Below are 25823 nucleotides of genomic sequence, written 5' to 3' on the forward strand. Positions count from 1 at the left end.
TAAGTAACTTGCCCAGCAGCAGGACAGATATCAGTGTCCTGGTTTCATAAAGCACTGGAGGGGAAACAACCCAAAAGAGATGTTAAGTTGGTTGCTGAAAGATGGAGTCAGGAGGTGGGAAGTCGAATAGCAGAAGGGAAGATACTAGCAGCGCTTCAGGGAGGTGTGAGGGTGGTGCACAGTGCCGAATTGCAGGAATGTCATTTCCGAACTGTACATAGGGCATATCTCTCGGTGAAGCAGGCTTGGTACGCAGGTGCGGTGGAAACAAGTAAGTGCCCTAAATGTGCGGCAGTGGGTGCCTCATTTTACCATGGTATGTGGCAATGTGGAGAGATACAAGGGTTTTGGTCAGCTCTCTCCCGATTTATAAGCTGGGTTCTAGGGTATCAAGTGGCCCTGTCCTTTGAGGGGATGATACTGAGTTCTATGATGGTATGGAATAAGGGAACGCTTGAAGAAAAGATATTTCTTAGTAAGCTCTGTATTTTGGGAAAAAAATGTATCCTTAACTGTTGGACTGTAGATAAGGGTCCCTCGTTTTGGTACTGGAGAAATAAGGTGCACGAGCTCATGTTATGGGAAATGCAAGATGCCCGCAACACGCCAAAGAGGCGGCTGCGATTTATAAAACTTTGGAAGGCGTATATAAATAAAATATCCCCACGAGCAAGGAGTCAAGTCCTGAATACTTTAGGGTAGCTGGAGTGCTTGAACGAGAGTGGAAAGAGCGTGAAGTTAATTGTTAAGTCAGACATCACTGCTAAGTGGTAGAGTGCATGAGAAGGGGGGGGAAGGGGAAGATCAATAAAATGTTTCTGAGATTCTGTTGCTACAGTTATGCTAATGAAGGTCTTAATGTTAGATGCAGTGTGATAGGAATGTTCTAGATGCATAGTACCTATGACCTTCAGTAACCATACTGGGATGGAGGGAAGGGGGGAAGAGCAGAGAGTCTGAGGGAGGGGGGAGGGGAGTAGCTGGGATGGGAACTGTTATAGTGGGTAAAGAACAGTTATAATATTAAAGAGTTATGATCTAACGTGTTACTTTGGAAGTTATTTGTGTTTGTTTCGCATTGTGAATATGTGTGTATATTTAGAACGAAATGTATGAAGATGAATAGATAGGGATGGGGATATGCAGGGTATAAAATGATGACTGTCTATACGAGTTAAATTTTACTAATGTATGAGGTGAGATAGAGAGAAAAGTATGGTTACTGTTGAGAATATGTTTGTATTGATTTATCATCAATAAAAACTGTTATTACTAAAAGCAGAGGGGAGGAGGGAGGGTTAGGGGGGGATGGGAGAAAATGTCAAAAAGATTGATGATGGACTTCATCATTGTATTTCTATTTTGAAAGTTTGATGGTGGCATCTATGGTTAAGCCAGATATTGGATGTAGTTATTTTTGTCTTCATCAATAAAAAATGTTGAAATATAAGTAACTTACCCATGATCACAAAGAGCGGCAATGGGGAATTGAACCCAGCTCACCAGGTTCTCAGGATCAACACGAACATACCTAAATCTCCACTACCCAAGCTGCAAAGGACTCAAATACAAATCAACCTATGCATCCAGCTTTTCCTACATAAGCACACAACTATGGAACGCATTACCAAAAGCCGTGAAAACAACTTATCATCACCTAAACTTCCGAAAATCATTAAAAACTAACCTGTTCAAAAAGGCATATCCTACCCGACCCAACTTAAATGCCTGATCCCTGCAACACAACGAAACCAAAGCTCGTAAATGGACATATAATAACTCTTCCTCTCTACGATTCCGTAATGTGTCTGTTACACACGAACCTTATTCTACCACAACATTACTGTATTTGTTCATACCGGAATTGGCGAACGTCTTTACGGTACTATGTAAGCCACATTGAGCCTGCAAATAGGTGGGAAAATGTGGGATACAAATGTAACAAATAAATAAACTATTAGGCTACCCCTGCAAATGATTTACATTAGCTGCATAAATCATTTGAATTACATCCCACATTTATTTATTTAATTATTTTTTTTGTTACATTTGTACCCTGCGCTTTCCCACTCATGGCAGGCTCAATGCAGCTTACATGTGGCAATGGAGGGTTAAGTGACTTGCCCAGAGTCACAAGGAGCTGCCTGTGCCTGAAGTGGGAATGGAACTCAGTTCCCCAGGACCAAAGTCCACCACCCTAACCACTAGGCCACTCCTCCACTGTTGCTACTATTTGAGATTCTACATGGAATGTTGCTATTCCACTAGCAACATTCCATGTAGAAGTCGGCCCTTGCAGATCACCAATGTGGCCGCGCAGGCTTCTGCAAATCACGTCAGACTCACAGAAACAGAAGCCTGCGCAGCCTTCTACATGGAATGTTGCTAGTGGAATAGCAACATTCCATGTAGAATCTCCAATAGTATCTATTTTATTTTTGTTACATTTGTACCCTGCGCTTTCCCACTCATGGCAGGCTCAATGCGGCTTACATGGGGCAATGGAGGGTTAAGTGACTTGTCCAGAGTCACAAGGAGCTGCCTGTGCCTGAAGTGGGAATCGAACTCAGTTCCTCAGGACCAAAGTCCACCACCATAACCACTAGGCCACTCTTGCTACTATTTGACATTCTACATGGAATGTTGCTATTTCACTAGAAACATTCCATGTAGAAGTCGGCCCTTGCAGATCAACCAATGTGGCCGCGCAGGCTTCTGCTTCTGTGAATCTGACGATGTCAGACTCACAGAAACAGAAGCCTGTGCAGCCTTCTACATGGAATGTTGCTAGTGGAATAGCAACATTCCATGTAGAATCTCCAGTAGTAGCAACATTCCATGTAGAATCTCCAATAGTATCTATTTTATTTTTGTTACATTTGTACCCTGCGCTTTCCCACTCATGGCAGGCTCAATGCAGCTTACATGGGGCAATGGAGGGTTAAGTGACTTGCCCAGAGTCACAAGGAGCTGCCTGTGCCTGAAGTGGGAATCAAACTCAGTTCCTGAGTTCCCCAGGACCAAAGTCCACCACCCTAACCACTAGGCCACTCCACCACTCTCATTGATCATCAGGGTTCCAGATTCATAGCTGTTCTTTTTTTCTACTGACTCCACTGAATTCTGGAACCCAGAACACTGATTCCACTACTGATATTAGTGAGCTCCAGAGTGCTTGCATGATGTATAAATCAGTTTATTAAAGCAAACACAGCAGATTAGAGAAAAAGAACTTATTGTGTCGAATATGAAAAGCTGTCAGTGAATCTGAGGAATCAGCCGGCAATGTTCCATCTCTTCTTGGACCCAGTGAAGGGAATGAATTATTTTTGAAGAAACAGAAGCTGTTTTCATCATCTATCACTGCCTCTTCCTCTCTTTCTCTCCTGACACTGAATTTCTGTACGACTGAGCTATTGGCGTAAGAAATCAACAGAGTCTGGCTTCAGACGACCTTCTTCGTGAGCTCCCAATGAATATGATTTATCACCAAAACCAACGGTGTCCCAAAAATAAATTCAGCACGCATCAAGCAACATTGGCCTGCCAGAAGTAGGTCACCATCAAGGCAGCACGAGCAGGAAAGCTGCTGACAGCACGACCGAGGCTTCAGATACGCCCGCACTATCAAACCCAGGAAGAGAGATGGCCTATCAATTTCTCCCAGTGAGAGGTTGTTACGCTATCAGCAAGGCATGTGCTGGCCTTTTCAAATGACAGGAAATTCACAATGACATGTGTTTCGTGTTATGCTGTTTCCCATCCAAAATGATCCAAAAAAAAATATGGCGTGAAGCCCTACTTTACATAGAACGTAGAGATCAGAATTGGGACACGATCGATTTGAGTAGTATTTTAGGAAAGTGTGGAGTGGAGGAGTGGCCTAGTGGTTAGGGTGGTGGACTTTGGTCCTGGGGAACTGAGGAACTGAGTTTGATTCCCACTTCAGGCACAGGCAGCTCCTTGTGACTCTGGGCAAGTCACTTAACCCTCCATTGCCCCATGTAAGCCGCATTGAGCCTGCCATGAGTGGGAAAGCGCAGGGTATAAATGTAACAAAAATAAAATAGATACTATTGGAGATTCTACATGGAATGTTGCTACTATTGGAGATTCTACATGGAATGTTGCTACTACTGAGATTCTGATGCTACTATTTGCGATTCTACATGGAATGTTGCTACTATTGGAGATTCTACATGGAATGTTGCTATTCCACTAGCAACATTCCATGTAGAAGGCTGCGCAGGCTTCTGTTTCTGTGAGTCTGACGTCCTGCACGTACGTGCAGGACGTCAGACTCACAGAAGCAGAAGCCTGCGCGGCCACATTGGTGATCTGCAAGGGCTGACTTCTACATGGAATGTTGCTAGTGGAATAGCAACATTCCATGTAGAATCTCAAATAGTAGCAACAGTGGAGGAGTGGCCTAGTGGTTAGGGTGGTGGACTTTGGTCCTGGGGAACTGAGGAACTGAGTTTGATTCCCACTTCAGGCACAGGCAGCTCCTTGTGACTCTGGGCAGTCACTTAAACCCTCCATTGCCCCATGTAAGCCGCATTGAGCCTGCCATGAGTGGGAAAGCGCAGGGTATAAATGTAACAAAAATAAATAGATACTATTGGAGATTCTACATGGAATGTTGCTACTATTGGAGATTCTACATGGAATGTTGCTACTACTGAGATTCTGATGCTACTATTTGCGATTCTACATGGAATGTTGCTACTATTGGAGATTCTACATGGAATGTTGCTATTCCACTAGCAACATTCCATGTAGAAGGCTGCGCAGGCTTCTGTTTCTGTGAGTCTGACGTCCTGCACGTACGTGCAGGACGTCAGACTCACAGAAGCAGAAGCCTGCGCGGCCACATTGGTGATCTGCAAGGGCTGACTTCTACATGGAATGTTGCTAGTGGAATAGCAACATTCCATGTAGAATCTCAAATAGTAGCAACAGTGGAGGAGTGGCCTAGTGGTTAGGGTGGTGGACTTTGGTCCTGGGGAACTGAGGAACTGAGTTTGATTCCCACTTCAGGCACAGGCAGCTCCTTGTGACTCTGGGCAAGCCACTTAACCCTCCATTGCCCCATGTAAGCCGCATTGAGCCTGCCATGAGTGGGAAAGCGCAGGGTATAAATGTAACAAAAATAAAATAGATACTATTGGAGATTCTACATGGAATGTTGCTACTACTGAGATTCTGATGCTACTATTTGCGATTCTACATGGAATGTTGCTACTATTGGAGATTCTACATGGAATGTTGCTATTCCACTAGCAACATTCCATGTAGAAGGCTGCGCAGGCTTCTGTTTCTATGAGTCTGACGTCCTGCACGTACGTGCAGGACGTCAGACTCACAGAAGCAGAAGCCTGCGCGGCCACATTGGTGATCTGCAAGGGCTGACTTCTACATGGAATGTTGCTAGTGGAATAGCAACATTCCATGTAGAATCTCAAATAGTAGCAACAGTGGAGGAGTGGCCTAGTGGTTAGGGTGGTGGACTTTGGTCCTGAGGAACTGAGTTCGATTCCCACTTCAGGCACAGGCAGCTCCTTTGTGACTCTGGGCAAGTCACTTAACCCTCCATTGCCCCATGTAAGCCGCATTGAGCCTGCCATGAGTGGGAAAGCACAGGGTACAAATGTAACAAATAAAAACACAAAATCTTCTCTAAAATACCTACAGAAGGATATGTGTATTTGCTGACACAAGCAATTGGAGAGGCCATTTTGCAATTATCCATGTTGAAATCCTGAATGACTTAAACCCAGAACTTCTCCATGCTTAAAAATGCACACTGTCTCAGAGAATGGCTTATATAATCTTGTTACTTGTCCATAAAATTCATCGTGCTGGCCTGCCTTTATTTCTCTCCTGACTATTGATTCCTCTTCAGCCCAGCAGACTGCTCAAACAATGGAACAATGGAGTTCTCTTTATTTTAATTTTCTTTTTATGTTTCAACGGTTTTATTGATGACAAATCAGAAAATACAACTTTACCATAACACTTAATATCATGTATGACAGTAACACAACTGGCACTCATCCTTATTGATAGTCATCAAAAAAAAATTTTTTACATTTTAACCCTCCCCCTCAATTATTTATGTTTCAACAATTCGCTTATTGATGACAGAACAATCATCTCCAACAAGTGCGATGTACATAGGTCAAACATCAAATTTTGCTCCCCCACAACAGAACATTAATATCAGTCAGCAAGCTTTATCTATTATCTCCCCCCCCCCTTAATATTCAACAAGTTAGTACTATAGCAGTGTTTTGTCCCCAGTGTCAACCTTTAGCATTCCCCTCCCTGCCCTACCCATCCCCCAGTCCCCAGGGTAGATGTTTGCCCAGCCAATTATGAGATCGTTTTGCCCTAGTATATGTGTCGTTCCACTATGGGCAACTTTCAAGTGTGGACAACAGCAAATTCCAGATGAGGGGTCCTTTTTCCCTTAGTACCCCCCAATCCTCTATTCGGCCAACCTTCTTGAAAATGCCAGTGATTGATCACAAAGTGAACCCTAACGCGCCCCTCAATGAGCATATATCTCCCTGCAGTTAACTGGTATAATAGGATAAGGTCTCTCATCCCCCCAGAGCTCTGACCCCCCCCCCCCCCCCCCCCACCCCCCCCCCGCTATCTCATTCACTCCACATTCATCCCAATACATTCATCACCTGACTTCTGGATCTAGATGCAATGATGTTTAAGTAAGCTCCCCATACTCTAATGAACAACTTCCTCCTGTTCCCAGAATGACGGGCCCCTTGTGCTTCCCATAGCATCAGTGCATGTAATTTATTCCTCCAATACCAATAGGATGGAGGTGTGCTTGAAATCCAATGGTTGAATATACATTTTTTCCCCAGGATGCAGGACTTACTAAGGAACAGTTTCTCCTCTCGGCTCCCCATTGGCCACACTGCTCCCGAACTGAACAGTGCTTGATCAAATGAGATGAGTATTCGCCGCCCTAGAATCCCCGATAAAAATCGGGCAAGAGCTGTCCAGAACTTCCTTTAATTTTCTTTTTAAATTCTGTATTGTACACCATGGCGTTGAGTTCTTTCTTGTAAAGCTAAGCGGTGTAGCAAATTTCAAATAACCTATAAACTACCAAGTGTTCGTCAGATTGGCTCAAAATCCATCCGAAGTGTTAATCTTAGTGTGACCGCCCTTACATTATGGAATGCTCTTCCGCTCTCTTTGAACTTAGAGTATTCCTTGGAAAAATGCAAATCTGGTCTGAAAACTTTTTTGTTCAAGGTTGCTTATGAGGAAAGGCGTAGGACTCTTCAGCTTGGGTGGAGTGGAACAAGTGGATGTGAAGCATCTGTTCACGCTTTCCAAAAATACTAGGACTAGGGGGCATGCGATGAAACTACAGTGTAGTAAATTTTAAACAAATCAGAGAAATTTTTCTTCACACAACGCATAATTAAACTCTGGAATTTGTTGCCGGAGAACGTGATGAAGGCAGTTACCTTAGCAGAGTTTAAAAAGGGGTTAGATGGTTTCCTAAAGGACAAGTCCATAGACTGCTACTAAATGGGAAAAATCCACAATTCCAGGAATAACATGCATAGAATGTTTGTACGTTTGGGAAGCTTGCCAGGTGCTCTTGGCCTGGATTGGCTGCTGTCATGGACAGGATGGTGGGCTCGATGGACCTTTGGTCTTTTCCCAGTGTGGAAGCTGGAGTTGTGGAGGTAGCTGCATTTGTCTGTGGGTTCGAAGGGCAACCTTCGAAAGCTAATCAAGAAATGTATTAAGTTATGTCCAATAAAAAAGGTATCATCTTATTTTTTTTCCATGTTTTATTTTGTTTTATTTTATTGATTACCCTTTAAAAGTGGACTAACATGGCTGCCACACTTCTCTATTTTAGAGAAGGAAATGACCTCCCTAATACCTCGTGTAAAGCCCTGACAAAAATAAGCATGTTTTTTAAAAAAAAAACCTATGCACGCTTTTGAGCTGGTAAAATTTTTCATGTGACATGTATCCCCTCGCCCAAACCATGCCCCTTGAAATCTCCACACAGTCCAGCCCTACATGTGCAAATAGCAAGTTCCTGAAATCAGTATTTTCACATGTATTTGATGATACAAGTATGAATGCTGCTATTTACACGTAGAGATGCTTCTAACATAATGGACTTAACACACGCTAAATGATTTTAGTGGATCCTGTATCTTTCAGCGCACACTAAAATACAGAAACAAAATAAACCAAAGGCTTTCACATGCACATCCCTGCAATCAGCACGGATAGGAAATTGTGATGGCCTGACGCCAAGGTCTCATTATCTGAGACTGTAGAGCTCATCATAAGAAGTAAAAGGCACCTTTGCCCACATGTATTTTCACTAGGGCTTTGTTAAGAATAATGCACAGCACAGACTAACAGTGAGGTGTAGCGAATCATAAGGAGAGGTTATTATCAAAGCCCCTGTCTTTAATGGGCCACAGCAGTCTTTTGTTTATTCTCTCTCATTTTCTCTTCCGATCTCTCTTACTCTGTGTTTTGTCCTACATTTGGTACAATAAGGTCACGAAAGGCACTGCTGTTTGACCAAGTCCATGTTATTGAGTGTCGCATCCTTCAACCTTACCAATATACCAATTAATTTTATAGTCATATATCATGTTTAAATTTGGTTAATCATTTTGTTGAAAAATAAAAACCATGCTCATAGGGACTGTAAAATCCATAAGGAAAAAAAAAATTAACAATGCGGAACATCGCACCACAAATGGTAACCTAATCAGATCATTAGACATTCAATAGTTCCAACAGCAGGCACACTAGGTCCAGCCTGGTACTCAGCAGTAGTGAGCCGATCTGCCATGCAGATATCCTAGATTCAGTGGCGTAGGAAGGGGGGGGGCCGTGGCGCGGTCCCACCCCGGGTGCACGCCGCTGGGGGGGTGTCGGCTCCGCTGGTTTCCCTACTCCCTGCAGGTTACTTCCTGTTCCGGGGCAGAGACAGCAGGGAACCAGCGGAGCCGACGCAGCTCCTAGCGACGTGCACTCGGGGCGGATTGGCGTTCCTGCCCGCCCCCGCTTTCGTATGGCATTAAGAATGTGCTCCGGGGGGGGGGTGCACGCCGAGGGGGGGTGCGCCGTGCTGGGTGCGCAGCGCCGACCCGCCCCTGGTGTCAGCCGCTCTCGCTACGGCACTGCCTAGATTCAGTCCCTAGGTCAGGTCCTCCACTCCCCAGATTGGCCAAAAATGGGGTTGCTGCACAGGTAGTACGCACAGCCCCTAGAGGATGTCCCAGTCATTGTTCAATGGTGACATCTAGTGGCCAGATTCAGAGCCCATGATGGCATGGCTCTGGAACAAGGATTCTCAACCCAGTCCTCGGGACACACCAAGCCAGTCTAGTTTTCAAGATATCCACAATGAATATGCATGAGATAAATTTGCATGCATTGCCTTCATGCTATGCAAATCCCCCTCATGCATATTATTTGGGGTATCCAGAAAACCTGACTAGCTTGTGTGTCCCGAGGACTGGGTTGAGAAGACAATCAAAGGGCAATTCCAGAAGCTACCACCTAATGTAAGGTGCCTAAAAATGCGTATAGCTTTTAGAATACGAGCACATACGCACATCATTGGCGCCGGTGTGCCAACTTCACTTAACGCAATGCGGCCAACTTCACTAGGGCATGATTGCAAAAGGGTGTACACATGTGCAGAGCATGGGCAGGCCATGGTGTGTTGCCACCTGACATGTGCAACTTATAGAATACTATCAGTTGCGTGTGTTGCATGGCGCTCCTAGAACCCCCCCCCCCCCATTTACACCAGCCTTTGCCCTGCCTTTACACTCGTACTGTATACATATACATGCCTAAGTGTCATTATAGAATCAGCTCTATGCACCAGGGCTGTAGCCAGTGGACTGGGGGGGGGCAATGCATTCTGCCCTTATCCTATCTCCCCCTCCCCCGTGCACTCACAGCCCCGCCAGCCAAATAAATACAGTACCGCCACTCCCCTCCTCCTTCACTGCTTCCTTCCTGAAGAAGTCAGCGGTGCGTCAGCTGCTGATGCTGGGACTTCTCAGGCATGCTCACAGCAGTGGCGTAGCCACAGGTGGGCCTGGGCCCACCCAACAGTAACACATGTTTAGTGGTAGTTGGTGGGGATCCCAAGCTCCACCAGCTGAAATCTTCCCCCTGATGGTAACAAAAATGCGACTCTCCACGATACCGGCACCCACGCATTCTCAGTTTTCAGCGCATGCCTACTGCAGAGTGCCAAGGTGGAAAGAAGCATTTTCCTGCCAGCTGAGATATTTTTTTGGTGGTGGTGATGGAGGGGAGAACACTTGGTGCCCACCCACTTCTTGTTCAAGGCCCACCCAAAATCAGTCGTCTGGCTACACCCCTGGCTCACAGCATGCTCAGAAGTCCCGGCGTCGGCAGACGAAGTCATGCCGCCAACTTCTGCAAGAAGGAAGCAGCATGAGGAGGAGGGGAGCAGCAGTACTGTATTTATTTGGCACGCGGGGCTTCGGCATCCCTGTCACCAAAGGTAAAGAAGTGCTGCAGTTCTGGAGGAGGGGTCCGAGTCCAAAGTGTGTGTGTGGGGGGGGGGGGGGTCAGGCTCCCAATGCCCACTCCTGGCTATGCCACTGCTACGCATGCTCCACTGTGGCGCCTTAATTCAAGAGAGCTTGGGACAAGGGAGTGAGATGGCATGGAAGGGCAGACTGGATAGGGCCACATGGTTTTTATCTGCCCCCATTTTTCTCAGTTTCTATATCAAAGCACCATGTTTAAAGAATTGTCCCAGTAATCCCCGACCAAAGAATGTGACTAGAACTCGGCTAAGTTTGTGGGAAGGATAATAAAGCCCCAGGCAATTGAAATCAAAGGCTCCGGGTGCCAGATTTCAGCCCTCCCTTGCAATTCAGCTAGAAGCAGAAGCGGAGCCAGGTTGACGGCGAGGGGGGAGCGAAAGCGGCCGCAACAGCGGACTTCCGCCAGCGTCGGCACACATTTTCAATGCAACACGACCAGAAAAAAATAGGCGCCGGCAGAAACTGCGTTTGGGGGGGCGGCCCCTCCCCTGGCGCCCCATCTAGCTACACCACTGGCCAGAAGTTCAAAGGTGCAAGGGGAAACCGACAGTTCCCCCGTGGAAAAGAAAGCAAACTGGCACCACCAGATTCAGTGGTTTCCCTCCTGCTTTTCACTGCTGTGTACATCGGTACATGGAAAGGAAGAGCCGTGCTGATATCATTAGAAAATGGATGGCAAAAAAATGTGAAGCTTAACTGTGCTGATATCTGCCTCTGTCATAAGTCATGTAATTTAATTGATGTAGACTGCATTTAGTGGTATATAAGACCTAATTTGATTTGATTTGATCAGTAGAAAATGGATGACGTAAAAAACAAAGCTTGGAAGGCTGCGTCTGTGTTGCGGAGTTGAGTGGGATTAGAATGGAGACTCCAGCTGTGAAGAACGAAGGCCAGAGCTGGGCAGACATCTACAGTCTGTGACCCTTCAAGACATTTTAGGATGGGCTAGAGAGGGCTTTGATAGCAACTCCAGTAGTTGGAACATGAAGACAGTGTCGGGCAGACTCTACAGTCACTGTCCCAGAAATGGCAAAGAAAAGACCAGGGTCAGTATTTTAGACCACATTCAGGGCTCCTTTCACCAAGCTGCGGCAAAAGGGGGCGTGCACTGGCATCAGCACGTGTTTTTTCATGTGCGCCAAGGCCCCCTTTTACTGCAGTGGGTAAACTACTACTACTACTATTTAGCATTTCTATAGCGCTACAAGGCGTACGCAGCGCTGCACAAACATAGAAGAAAGACAGTCCCTGCTCAAAGAGCTTACAATCTAGTAGACAAAAAATAAGTAAGCAAATCAAATCAATTAATGTGAACGGGAAGGAAGAGAGGAGGGTAGGTGGAGGTGAGTGGTTACGAGTCAAAAGCAATGTTAAAGAGGTGGGCTTTCAGTCTAGATTTAAGGTGGCCAAGGAGGGGCAAGACGTAGTGGCTCAGGAAGTTTATTCCAGGCATAGGGTGCAGCGAGACAGAAGGCGCAAAGTCTGGAATTGCCCTCCATTGCCCCAGGTACAAATAAGTACTGTATATACTGTCTAAACCTCTTTGAATGTAGTTGCAAAAACCACAGAAGGCAGTATAATCAAGTCCCATTAACAAGATTCCATGCACAATCTCAAAGAGTAGCAACATTCCATTTAGAACCCCAAAGAGTAGCAAGATTCCATTCAGAATCCTAAGTACATAAGTATTGCCATACTGGGACAGACCGAAGGTCCATCAAGCCCAGCATCCTGTTTCCAACAGTGGCCAATGCAGGTCGCAAGTATTACTACTACTACTACTGTTTAGCATTTCTATAGCGCTACAAGGCGTACGCAGCGTTGCCAACAATAGAAGAAAGACAGTCCCTTCTCAAAGAGCTTACATCTATAGACAAAAAATAAAGTAAGCAAATCAAATCAATTAATGTGAACGGGAAGGAAGAGAGGAGGGTAGGTGGAGGCGAGTGGTAAAAAGGGAAGTCTCTCTTCCTGCAGGAAATGGCTGTGTGGAAAGCAAAGTAGTTGCCGCATGGCCATTTTGGAGGGGGGGCTCCAGGGCCACCGAGAGACTAAGCCGGGAACCAGGGCAAGGCCCCCCCCCCCCCCGCCGCTGACGCCCCCTGCTGCCGACGTCCTCGCCCCCCGCTGATGCTCTATACACCCCCCCCCCCTGCCACTGCTGCAGTCCCCTGTCTCACCTGCCTGCCCTCAGCTCGTCCACTACCAGGCCCCCTGCATGAAAATCGGCAGCGCCTCAGCTAAGCTCCATTTGGAAAGGCAGATCGCCTCCCTTCGGGCCTTCCCTCACTGTGTCCCACCCACGGTCTGATGTAACTTCCGGTTTTAGCGAGGGCGGGACACAGGGAGGACCCGAAGGGAAGGGAGGCGATCTGCCTTTCCAAACGGAGCTCAGCTGAGTCGCTGCTGATTTTAATGCAGGGGGCTCAGGACGGACGGAGCAGAGGGCAGGCAGGTGAGTCTGGGGACTGCAGCACCAGCGGCGGCCTGACCCTGGCGCCAGGCCCCCTTGGAGGCCCAGCCCGGGGAATATTGTCCCCCCTGCCCCCCCTCTCAGCGGCCCTGAAGGGCTGCCATGCTAACCCGGCGGTAACCAGGCAGCGCACAGCACTGCCTGATTACACCGGGTACACTCCAGCGCTACAAGAAATAAATATATTTTTGCGGCACCCTAGGGGTGGGAAGTAACCGCCGGGCTGCTGCGGTAGACCGGCATTATTTCCTGTTTAGCGAGCAGTAAGCCTACTGCTTACTGAAAGGGACTCTCAATTCGCACTGCTGCTCCTTGCAACCCTGGGCAAGTCACCTAACCCTCCATTGCCTCAGGTACAAAAACCGAGATTGTGAGCCCTCCAGGGACAGACACAGTACCTGCATATATGTGAGAATGTTCTGTGCCTTGAACTTGATGGTTCTAAATTGTTGGTTTAATGATGAATTGATAACAAGTTTGATTGTTGGGCAACTGGATGGACCGTTCAGGTCTTTACCTGGCGTCATCTGCTTGTTACCATGTTACTATATCTGCAGCACAATTCTTTCAGCGCAGTGCAGTATATTTAAGGCATCTGAAAACTCAGTTGGGACAGTGGACACCAGAGCTTTCCCTACCCCCCCCCCCCCCCCCCCCCCTTTGGAGAACAAAGCATCACTTTTTTTTTCTTACATTTGTACCCTGTGCTTTCCCACTCATGGCAGGCTCAATGCGGCTTACATGGGGCAATGGAGGGTTAAGTGACTTGCCCAGAGTCACAAGGAGCTGCCTGTGCCTGCAGTGGGAATCGAACCCAGTTCCCCAGGACCAAAGTCCACCACCCTAACCACTGGGTCACTCCCCACTGTTGCTACTATTTGAGATTCTACATGAATGTTGCTATTCCACTAGCAACATTCCATGTAGAAGTCGGCCCTTGTAGATCACCAATGTGGCCGCGCAGGCTTCTGCTTCTGTGAGTCTGACGTCCTGCACGTACGTGCAGGACGTCAGACTCACAGAAACAGAAGCCTGCGCAGCCTTCTACATGGAATGTTGCTAGTGGAATAGCAACATTCCATGTAGAATCTCCAATAGTAGCAACATGCCATGTAGAATCTCCAATAGTATCTATTTTATTTTTGTTACATTTGTACCATGCGCATTCCCACTCATGGCAGGCTCAATGCGGCTTACATGGGCAATGGAGGGTTAAGTGACTTGCCCAGAGTCACAAGGAGCTGCCTGTGCCTGCAGTGGGAATCGAACCCAGTTCCCCAGGACCAAAGTCCACCACCCTAACCACTGGGCACTCCTCCACTGTTGCTACTATTTGAGATTCTACATGGAATGTTGCTATTCCACTAGCAACATTCCATGTAGAAGTCGGCCCTTGTAGATCACCAATGTGGCCGCGCAGGCTTCTGCTTCTGTGAGTCTGACGTCCTGCACGTACGTGCAGGACGTCAGACTCACAGAAACAGAAGCCTGCGCAGCCTTCTACATGGAATGTTGCTAGTGGAATAGCAACATTCCATGTAGAATCTCCAATAGTAGCAACATGCCATGTAGAATCTCCAATAGTATCTATTTTATTTTTGTTACATTTGTACCATGCGCTTTCCCACTCATGGCAGGCTCAATGCGGCTTACATGGGGCAATGGAGGGTTAAGTGACTTGCCCAGAGTCACAAGGAGCTGCCTGTGCCTGCAGTGGGAATCGAACCCAGTTCCCCAGGACCAAAGTCCACCACCCTAACCACTGGGTCACTCCTCCACTGTTGCTACTATTTGAGATTCTACATGGAATGTTGCTATTCCACTAGCAACATTCCATGTAGAAGTCGGCCCTTGTAGATCACCAATGTGGCCGCGCAGGCTTCTGCTTCTGTGAGTCTGACGTCCTGCACGTACGTGCAGGACGTCAGACTCACAGAAACAGAAGCCTGCGCAGCCTTCTACATGGAATGTTGCTAGTGGAATAGCAACATTCCATGTAGAATCTCCAATAGTAGCAACATGCCATGTAGAATCTCCAATAGTATCTATTTTATTTTTGTTACATTTGTACCATGCCTTTCCCACTCATGGCAGGCTCAATGCGGCTTACATGGGGGCAATGGAGGGTTAAGTGACTTGCCCAGAGTCACAAGGAGCTGCCTGTGCCTGCAGTGGGAATCGAACCCAGTTCCCCAGGACCAAAGTCCACCACTCTAACCACTAGGCCACTCCTCCACTCCTTATGAGTCATCAGCGCAGAAAAACCGCAAAAACTGAGCGGAGAATACAAGACAAGCCAGGGGAGGGTGACACAGGACAAGGGGAAGTGCTGTTTCTCCAGTGTTTATCCAATGAACATCCCTTTTATTTTTGTATTTATTTATGTGGGTTTTGTGTTTTGGTTTGGTTTTTTGCATCAGGGGGGGGTTTTATTGTGTTTAAGGGTTAAAAGCTAAAATCAGAAGCCCTAATTATATATTTAAATATATTTATTAATTCAAATATCATAAACACCATATTTGAAAAAGAAAAAGTACATTGCTCAAGAAATTACTAATGAAGAAATTTAAACATATTAATATTAATTGAGTTAGTACTTCCAGTCCACAAATGGGATCCAAGATTAACAATTAAGGAGAATTAACAAGAATTTTTACAAGAAAATTATAAATCGGTTTTCTATGGTTCTCATATACATTCAAAGCTTTACCGTGAGAACTTCTGGCTACTATAAATTCGGAAAGCTGCAAGGAATCAAAAAAAAAAACCATATTTGGCTGACTGATATTTACAATACACTTGCAAGGATATCGTAGGAGAAAAGTAGCTCCCATACGGAGAACCTCTGGTTTTAACAGAAGGAATTGTCTGCGTCTTTTTGGGTATCTTTAGACACATCCGGAAATTCGTACTTTGAAACCCAGGAAGTCATTGTCTCTGCTTCTGAAAATTTTTTTCATTATTAAAGCTTTATCCAAAGATAGGAAGCCCTAATTATAAGCAACATGCAACTTCTCTAAAGAATCTCAAAATCATAAATTGATTATCAAAAATTCTTAACATGATGGGATATGTCTCTGGAATAAATACACCCAGCCAGCTTTAACATTCATGTGTGTCGGTCACCAGGCTTAACTGTGTTGTCACAGATTTATCTTTGGGCAGAACTGTAGATAATTTTTCTAATTATCTGCTGTACAAAGCAGGCTTGCAATTTCCTTTGGTCTTAAGCGCCACTGGAAAAAAAAGACGTCTGCAACTTTTGGATTCCTTGTGAGCTGCCTTCTGGTATTTAAAATTAATGAATGGCTCTGCATGATTTAATGAAAAGCTAAGGTATGCTGTAACTGAAGAAATGCTGAATTATGGCACCCACACAAGAGCACACAGGGATCTTGAACCAGTGCATTCCCTCCCCCATCACCCTCTCCCTGCCCCACCTTCATGAAAACATCAGTGGTGTTTATTATTTTGCTGGTTTTAGAAGCACATTACGGGTTTTTAGATGTGTAGGGAACCAGGGGCAGTAACATACGTGGGGCCACGGGGGCCTGGCCCCCCCAGATTTGGCCTAGCCCCCGCCGACCTTTTGACCCCCCTCCCCCACCACCATCAGGTACCTGTGCTGGTGGGGGTCCGCCAACCCCACCAGCCGAAGTCCTCTTCAGCCGGTCTCCGAGCCGGCGCGTTGCTGCAGCTGATGGGAGGCCTAGGATTCTGTTGTTTTCTGTGTGAGAGTCATCCTGACGTCCTGCACGTTGAATATTTAAGGTGCCCATTTTGACCCACTGATATTTTAGGTCATTTGTCTAGAACTGAGGGTTCATAGCTGCATATAACCAGTGCATAAAAATCCAGTTCTCCATGTATTTGCAACAGACTCTACATCAACAGATCCTGTTCTCAATGGTAGAAGAACTTGAGATGTCCCAACCTGGACATCTCAATTCCGACCTCTAGTCATAGGAACATGAGGGACATAAGTGTTGCCATACTGGACCCGAAGGTCAATCAGTCCAGTATCTTGTTTCCCACAGTGGCCAATCCAAGCCACAAGTACTTGGCAAGATTCCAGAACGTAAACAGATTTTATGCTGATTATCCTAGAAATAAGCAGTGGATTTCCCCAAGTACCATACAGTATATAATACTAGTAAAAGAGGCCCATTCAGAGCAAATGAAATGGGCGCTTAGCAAGGTGTTCGTCGCCAACACCCCTCCCTCCCTCCATCCCTGGCAACCCCTTCGTTACTCTTCCATTGCTCCGCCCCCAACGTCATGACGTTTGACGCGAGGGCGGGGCCCGGAGCGATTTCCCACCCCCCCTCCTCCCCTGCCTCCCTCCCTGCCAACCCCTTCGTTGTTCTGCATTGCTCCGCCCTCGAGGGCGGGGCCCGGAGCGATTTTGGTGGCTTCACCACCACGAACCTTCGAACCTTTTTGAAGGAAGTCAGGCTTGGCTTCACTGACGTCAGTGTCCTCAGAACGTTGAGGGTGAGTTTTATTATAGTAGATGGCTTATGAACTTTCTTTCAGAAAATTATCCAAGTCTCTTTTAAACCCTGCTAAGCTAACTGCTTTACCATGATTCTCTAGCCATGAATTCCAGAGTTTAATTACAAATTGAGTGATAAAATATTTTCTCTGGTTGTTTTAAATTTACTACTTAGTAGCTTCATTGCGCGCCCCCTAGTCCTAGTATTTTGGGAAAGAGTGATTACCCTTTCCAATCCATTTCCGTATTTTTATAGGCCTCTGTCATATCTCCCCTCAGCCATCTCTTCCCCAAGCTGAAGATCTCTAGTCTCTTTAGCCTTTCCTCATAGGGAAGTCGTCCCATCCCCTTTATCATTTTTGTCCTTTCCGAAACGCAGCTCCTCATCAATTTGTGTGGCTTCCTGGGCAAAGTGACATCAAAACCAAACGAGAGATATAATTTTAGTTGTTTAAGTTCTTTTAGTATGTGCTAAAGCATTTCAGTACCCAGAGTCTACAAAACCAAGTAAAATGCACTATAGAAATATAGAGGTTAATATTCAGCCGACAGCAGTGAAAGTTTTTTGTTTGGTTTTTTTTGTAGCCTCCAGCTTTATCTCCAGATATTCAATGCCGGGTCAAGTCTGGACACTGGAATCCAGTATCTGGGTTTATGCTGCCAGATATCTCTTATCCTCTTAACAGGTCCTTTTACCAAGTTGCGGTAGAGCTACCATGGGTCAGGGCCGCTGAAATACTAGGCCGGGCCCGGGGCAAGGCCGCCCCACCGTTGCCGCCCCCCTCGCTCCCCCCTTGAAGCGGCCTCGCGAGACTTCAACTCTCGGTGGCCATTTTGAATCCCGAGACCGTCAAGCAACAGGATGCAGGGCAAGGACAGAGCTCCGGGCAGGAAAGAGGGGGCTCTTTCCCTGCCCCAAGAGGTTACTAGACCACCAGGGCAGTAGATAGTAAGTAAGGGGAGGGGAGGTGACCCGGGGGGGGAAGGTGACGGGGGGGCAGGGGATGGGAATATGTGAATGGGGGGGGGGAATATGTGACAGGGGTGGGGCAGGGGTGGGCATGTGTCCTCTTTTTGAGAGGCAAAATATGGTAACCCTAGGTTAGGGGCAATATTCAGACCACTAACTGGATAAAGGCAGAGCAGCCTTTTGCTTTATCTGTTTTGTTATCCGATTAGCAGTCTGAATGTCGCTCGTAAGGGGGAGATTATATATGGTGCCTAAAAAATCGGTACAGAAATCAACGCAACTAAGCATATTACCAAAATCCATAAAAATAACCCACAACTTAGTGAATTTCCGTAAATTACTGAAAACCATTTATTTAAGAAAGCAAACAATAATAATTCGCCCAATTATCAATTGTACCTAAGCAAATGTATTCGTTAAGCCTTAATTATTTTTTGTTAAAGTATCTTGATTTGTAGTTTTTAATATTCCAATTGTTCAAGTTAATTCTTTCACGAACGAAGTTAATCTAATACCTTTCAATTCTTATTATAAGACAAACTTTCCTTCCTGCAACCAAATTTACTCTGTATCCTCTACCTTAACTATGTATTTCTCTTCTCCGGAAGTGGTTATTCACCACTTATGGATCTACGTAAGCCACATTGAGCCTGCAAATAGGTGGGAAAATGTGGGATACAAATGTTAATAAATAAATAAATAAAATATTCTATAAGCGGCACTTAGATTTAGGCGCAGTACATCCCATTTAAACAAGATCTAAAGGAAATTTCCAACGACATCAACCAAAGTCTCCATATTATGCATTCATGGGCGGATGCTTTTCGACTAAAACTTAATGCAGAAAAAAAACTCAATGCCTAATACTCACCTTTCAACATAACAAGAACAACTTCACAACCATTAACACACCAAACCTGAACCTTCCAATTTCGGAAACCCTAAAAATTCTTGGAGTTACCATCGATCGACACCTAAAACTCGAAAGCCACGCGAAAAATACAACTAAGAAGATGTTCCACTCTATGTGGAAATTAAAGAGAGTAAGACAGTTCTTCCCAAGGACTGTTTTCCGTAACCTGGTACAATCAATGGTGCTCAGTCATCTAGATTACTGCAACGCACTCTACGCCGGCTGCAAAGAGCAAATAATCAAGAAACTTCAGACAGCCCAGAACACTGCAGCTAGACTCATATTCGGCAAAACAAAATACGAAAGTGCTACGCCCTTACGAGAAAAACTACACTGGCTCCCACTCAAAGAACGCATCGCGTTCAAAATTTGCTCCCTAGTTCACAAAATCATTCACGGAGATGCACCAGCCTACATGTCAGACCTTATAGACTTACCACCCAGGAATGCCAAAAAAGAACATTCCTGATTTGCACTTCCCTAACTGCAAAGGTCTAAAATGCAAATTAATGCACACGTCAAACTTTACCTATTTAAGCACACAGTTATGGAATGCATTGCCGTGCAACTTAAAAAAGATTTACGAACTAATGAACTTCCGCAAACTACTGAAGACTCATCTCTTTAACAAGGCATACCACAAAGATCAACCAATATGAATATACACAACTCCTCCACACACATTCAGAATTATCTTATAACTTGCTTGTAATACTACTATCATCTTATCATTATCATGTTACCAAAGATTCTTCTGTAACACTAAATGTCTATTTTCTAATGTATTTCCACCACTCATGATGTATTGTAAGCCACATTGAGCCTGCAAAGAGGTGGGAAAATGTGGGATACAAATGCAATAAATAAATAAATACATAATAAACAAGTATATAGAATACGCTTAGTTGATATATCAGCGCCTAAAACTACACGCCTCCATTTATACCAGTGAAAACATGGCATAAATCCTGCCACGTAGATTTAGGTGTACTGGGCCATATTCTGTAACTACACACATAAATTTAGGAATGCCCATGAAACGCCCATTTCCCCGCCCATAACCTTGCCCATTTTTGCCTGCACGGGTTAGAACTTCGGTGCACTGCACCACAGAATACACTTTGCGAGTTGTGCACATAAATTCTAATTATTGACAATTAGTGCTCATTATTGCTTGTTAAGTGCTGTTGTCAATGCTGATTAGCTCGTTACGCCAGTTAAGTTATGTGCGTCATTGCAAAATATGCAATGCGCTCCAATTTCGATGCGGATCTCTAGGCACGCTATATAGAATCCGGGGGTAACTGGATAACCTCTGACCCCACCTAAGCTCCATCCATCCAAATAGTGTCGAGATAGTCAGGGAATATTTTCAGCAGTACTCTCCAATACTGTCACTCTTTCGCCAGCGTTTATCCGATTAACAGCGCCTGCTGACCGATAAATGCCTTTGACTATCAGCCCCTACGTGTATCGTGTCTAAAATATTGTCAGTATTTAACAGAGAGCCATGGTACTTACAGGCGGTCGATGAACCAGCCAATAAGCCTTCTCCTGAGATTCCAAAATAATCTTGTCAGCCTTCTTCCGCTCTTTACCTGCCCTGCAAACCCAAGGAAGAGTTAGATTTCAGCCATCTTTTAAATTACATACAGCAGTGATTTCCATTTCTAGAGACATTTCTCTTCTTTAATTAAGGGGGAAACACGGCTACCGTTAAGAGGTTCAGTACAATACCGACTATTGGCTAGATTTAAATTATTTAACTAGAACCAAACCAATATATCATTCAAAAACGTCCCCTGGGCATCATTGTCGGCTGCAATAACTCAATCCCTCTTCTTCATGCATCACAGGGCCCTCTGGACACCTAGAAAGAGTAAACTGTCTGGGTCCTCTAGTTGTGATTTGTGTTGGTCCTGTAAAAACAAAACTGGAACTCTCACACACCTACTGTTGGAATGTCCACCTCTTGTAACATTTTGGTCAGATGTTTGGGAAAAAATTGGAAAAGATTTTTGGTTTCCAAGAATCTTTTTACCTAAATATGTGATATGGAAATCTGTTTGTATATCATTCTCTACATGGACAATGATAAGCTATTGTATGACTTTTTGGTTTCAGTTGCGCTGAAACTGGTCATTTCGCACTGGAAGGATAATTCCATGTGAATGTGGTGGTGTGGTGGAATTGGATTCTGCTTTATAAAAAATATGAGCAATCTGCAGTACTCTCCTCCCTGTCTGGACACAAATCAGCTATCCGCAAATGGAAGTCTTTAGACCTTTTTCTATCCAATAAGGACTAATTTTAGGGTTAGAACTCAGCACTCTGTACCATATTGTGTGTTTTGTGTGTTTTGTTCTGTTCTGTTGCATTTTCTGTGGTGTATTGTTATGATTTATAAAAACTTCCCCTGTGTCCTTGAGACAGCTCGCTTTTCGAGCGAAACATGTATGTCGGACAGTGGGTCCGACTGAATAAAGCTTGAAAAGATAGTTAAATAAATAATTAATCTATTAATGTTTTTTTCTAAAAAAAAAGTGATTAATACTCTAACAGTGAACCTAAGAAGAGGTAGATGTTATCTATATCACCAAATTTTATTTTTGTTACATTTGTACCCTGCGCTTTCCCACTCATGGCAGGCTCAATGCGGCTTACATGGGGCAATGGAGGGTTAAGTGACTTGCCCAGAGTCACAAGGAGCTGCCTGTGCCTGAAGTGGGAATTGAACTCAGTTCCTCAGGACCAAAGTCCACCACCCTAACCACTAGGCCACTCCTCCACTGTTGCTACTATTAGAGATTCTACATGGAATGTTGCTATTCCACTAGAAGTCGGCCCTTGCAGATCACCATGTGGCCGCGCAGGCTTCTGCTTCTGTGAGTCTGACATCCTGCAGGACGTCAGACTCACAGAAACAGAAGCCTGCGCAGCCTTCTACATGGAATGTTGCTAGTGGAATAGCAACATTCCATGTAGAATCTCCAATAGTATCTATTTATTTTGTTACATTTGTACCCTGCGCTTTCCTACTCATGGCAGGCTCAATGCGGCTTACATGGGGCAATGGAGGGTTAAGTGACTTGCCCAGAGTCACAAGGAGCTGCCTGTGCCTGAAGTGGGAATCAAACTCAGTTCCCCAGAACCAGAGTCCACCACCCTAACCACTAGGCCACTCCTCCACACCCGTTGGGTGGTTGGTGGTGAACATCACTGAGGTCACTAATCAGTCTATGAAAAATATATTAACAGTCAATGGAAAACTAAGTAGAAAGATGTTGATGTACACTTGTTGGAAGAATAGTTACTGAATTCTGACTAGATACCAAGAAGTTTTTGAATGATACCGTTAAGAGGTGTCATTTTGCTGTTAACCCCAGTTATTAGTAACTAGGAGCATCTTTTACTAAGGCGCACTTACGTTTTTGGCGCGCACTAAAATTGTGGGCGCACTAAACGTTAGAGACGTCAATAGATTCCTATGGGCATCTCTAACGTTTAGCGCCCCCACAATTTTAGAACGCACTAAAAACGTGAGCGCGCCTTAGTAAAAGACGCCCTAGGTCTAATTGCATAAAATGGGACCTGTGCTGCAATAGCATGAGTTAGTGGTAAAAGACCTGTCTTAATAGTAAGCAAAAAAAAAAACCCAGCACAAAGGCCTTTAAAACAAAAGGGACACAAAACTTATATTGAAAACCTTTTAATGATCAACATTGATTGAAGGGAGACCCGACACGGGCCGTGTTTCGGTGCTACCGCACCTGCGTCAGGGGTCACCACCAATGCAGGGAGGCTTATATGGACAATTTTTTGTCAATTTGACATTCACCTCTCAAGGTGTGCGTGAGCTCAATATTGTATGACATATGGAGGAATACATTTATAGACAACTTTGAAAGTCAACAGATGTTCTGAATTTGTCTGTATAAGCCTCCCTGTCATTGGTGTGACCCCTGACGCAGGTGTGGTAGCACCGAAACACGGCCCGTGTCAGGTCTCCCTTCAATCAAATTTGATCATTAAAGGTTTTCAATATAAGTTTTGTGTCCCTTTTGTTTTTAAAGGCCCTTTGTGCTGTTTTTTTTTTTTGCTTGGACTTTGCTTCTGCTTAGTTCCCTCTCTTTGTTACACTGTCTTAATAGTAACCCACATTGTAACTGCACCTCAAAATGAAATAACTTACACTATTAGAAGATGAAATAAAATGATACAAAAATGCACATCCCTAGCAGGGCTTCAAAAGCAGTGGCGTTCCGTGCTTGGCTGACACCCGGGGCGGATCGCCGCTGCGCGCCCCCCCCCCCCCCCGGTGGCAGTGCAACACAGCACCCCCCCGGCGTGCCATGGCACCCCCCTCTGGAGTGGACCCCCCGGTGCAGCGCCTCTCACCCCCCCCCCCCCCCCGACAGTCCCCACCTGCCTACCAGCTAAGCTCCATGCACCCGGCACCTCGAATCTGCAGCGCTGCTGACTGTAAAAGAAGAAAATTGTCTCGTCGTTGGCCCTTCCCTCGCACTGTGTCCCGCCCTCTGATGTAACTTCCTATTTCCTCGAGGGTGGGACACAGTGAGTGAAGGGCCAATGACGAGACGGTTTTCTTCTTTTACAGTCAGCAGCGCTGCAGATTTGAGGTGCGGAGCTCAGCTGATAGGCAGCTGGGGACTGTCGGATGGGGGGGAGTGAGAATCGCTACGCCGTGGGGTCCACGCCAGGGGGGGTGCCGTGCCACGCCGGGAGGGGTGGATGGAGCACCCCCCCACCTGTTGACACCCGGGGCGGACCGCCCCCACTGCCCTTGCTACGCCGCTGTTCAAAAGTTAGAGAACAATAAATCTCTTACTAACTTACTTGTACTGCTCTTTGGCCTGCATGATGACAAAGTCCCATTTATGATTGATTTTTTTATTCAGGAAGTTGTAGTTGTCCTGGAAAAAGAAGAAGAAATGGACAGAAAACTGAAATATGCACAATAATATATCTGCTAACAATTCAAGGAGTCCAGTTCTGCACCATTGCACCATTATTTCCAATTAATCTGAGCTTCTAGTGACTAGATTTGTCACAGGGCCAGGGCCGCCGAGAGCCGGAGCCGGGCCCGGGACAAGGCCGCCCCCGGGCCCCCCCCCCCCCGAGGTCGCCGCCCACCGAGATCGCTGGGCCCCGCCCACTCGAGGTCGCCGCCCACCCGAGATCACCAGGGGCCCCCCCGCCGCCCACCCACCCACCTGAGGTCGCCGGGCCCCCCTCCACCCGCTATCGGGCCGGGCCCTCGGAACTAACCTTAAGCCTCCTTTCACTTCGCAGCAAGCAGCGGCAGGGCAGACCTCTCCTCCTTCCTTCCGTGCCCCGCCCTCGCGGACGTTACGTCAGGCGAGGGCAGGACATGGAAGGAAGGAGTGGCCTGACTGCTGCTGCTTGCTGAGAAGTGAAAGGAGGCTTAAGGTTAGTTCTGGGAATGATGGAGGGCGGGCCAGGCGGCGACAGAGGGCGGGCCTGGCAGTGGCGGTGCCGGGCCCCCCTGGAAGGCCCAGACCCCGGGACTTTTGTCCCCCCTGTCCCCCCCTCTCGGCAGCCCTGCACAGGGCTATGGTGACTTTTTTTTTTTTTCTCCAAATATTTTATTAATTTCCAAGAATACAAATAACAGGAAAACAATGATGGAAAAACATAGGAAGCAAGAAACCCAACAGGTGGGAAAGGAAAGAAGAGAAAAAAGGAGGGGAAAGCATCCAGGTGTTTAACAAATAAGTCCTTTGTACTGGTTTAAGGTGTGGCCTGAATGTTTGGAGGTAGTTGTCCAAAATAGACCAAATTTTGTTTCTTAGATACTATCATCCGACTTTTCGCAGCCATGGCGAGCTCAAACTTCTGATGCTGCAGGACTGTATTCCACTAGAAGTGAATATTCAGCAACTGTGCGTTTTTCCAGTTTTGCAAAATATGCCGTTGAGCAATAGTGAGGAGAATGTCCAATAGTTTTGATTGCGGGGAGGTCAAATCAAAAGTTGCATGAACGGACTTAAAAATTACAATTGAATAAGTCAGGTCATCAGTTATGGGCAAAAGGTTTTGTATAATATTCCAAACAGCCTTCCAGAATTGAAAGATCAATATAGCATATAGCATATGAGAGAAAGTACCCACGTGCAGCGAACAGTGCCAACATTTGTCTGATGAGCTCAGGCCAGCAGTAGCAAGTTTTCGAGGAGTCCAATTGGTTTTATGATATAAAAAAAAACCATAGACTGCAAAACCGCTGCAGAGGAAAGAGGTTTCGTAACTTTAGACCAGAAACAGAACCACATATTTTCATCTACCACAGACTCTGTATCAAGCTGCCA

The 25823-nt window shown here is 45.8% G+C and overlaps 1 protein-coding gene across 1 annotated transcript in view; it reads right to left on the bottom strand.

Annotated features, from left to right (window-relative positions):
* RGS9 (regulator of G protein signaling 9) overlaps nucleotides 1–25823 on the bottom strand; it is a 141854-nt gene that overhangs the window by 72052 nt on the left and 43979 nt on the right. Inside the window, 2 exon segments of the mRNA XM_030206520.1 lie at nucleotides 20995–21076; nucleotides 24331–24407. Of these exon segments, the coding sequence (XP_030062380.1) occupies nucleotides 20995–21076; nucleotides 24331–24407 (159 nt within the window).

The sequence above is a fragment of the Microcaecilia unicolor genome, chromosome 6, assembly GCF_901765095.1.
Source record: "Microcaecilia unicolor chromosome 6, aMicUni1.1, whole genome shotgun sequence".
Classification (NCBI taxonomy): Eukaryota; Metazoa; Chordata; class Amphibia; order Gymnophiona; family Siphonopidae; genus Microcaecilia; species Microcaecilia unicolor.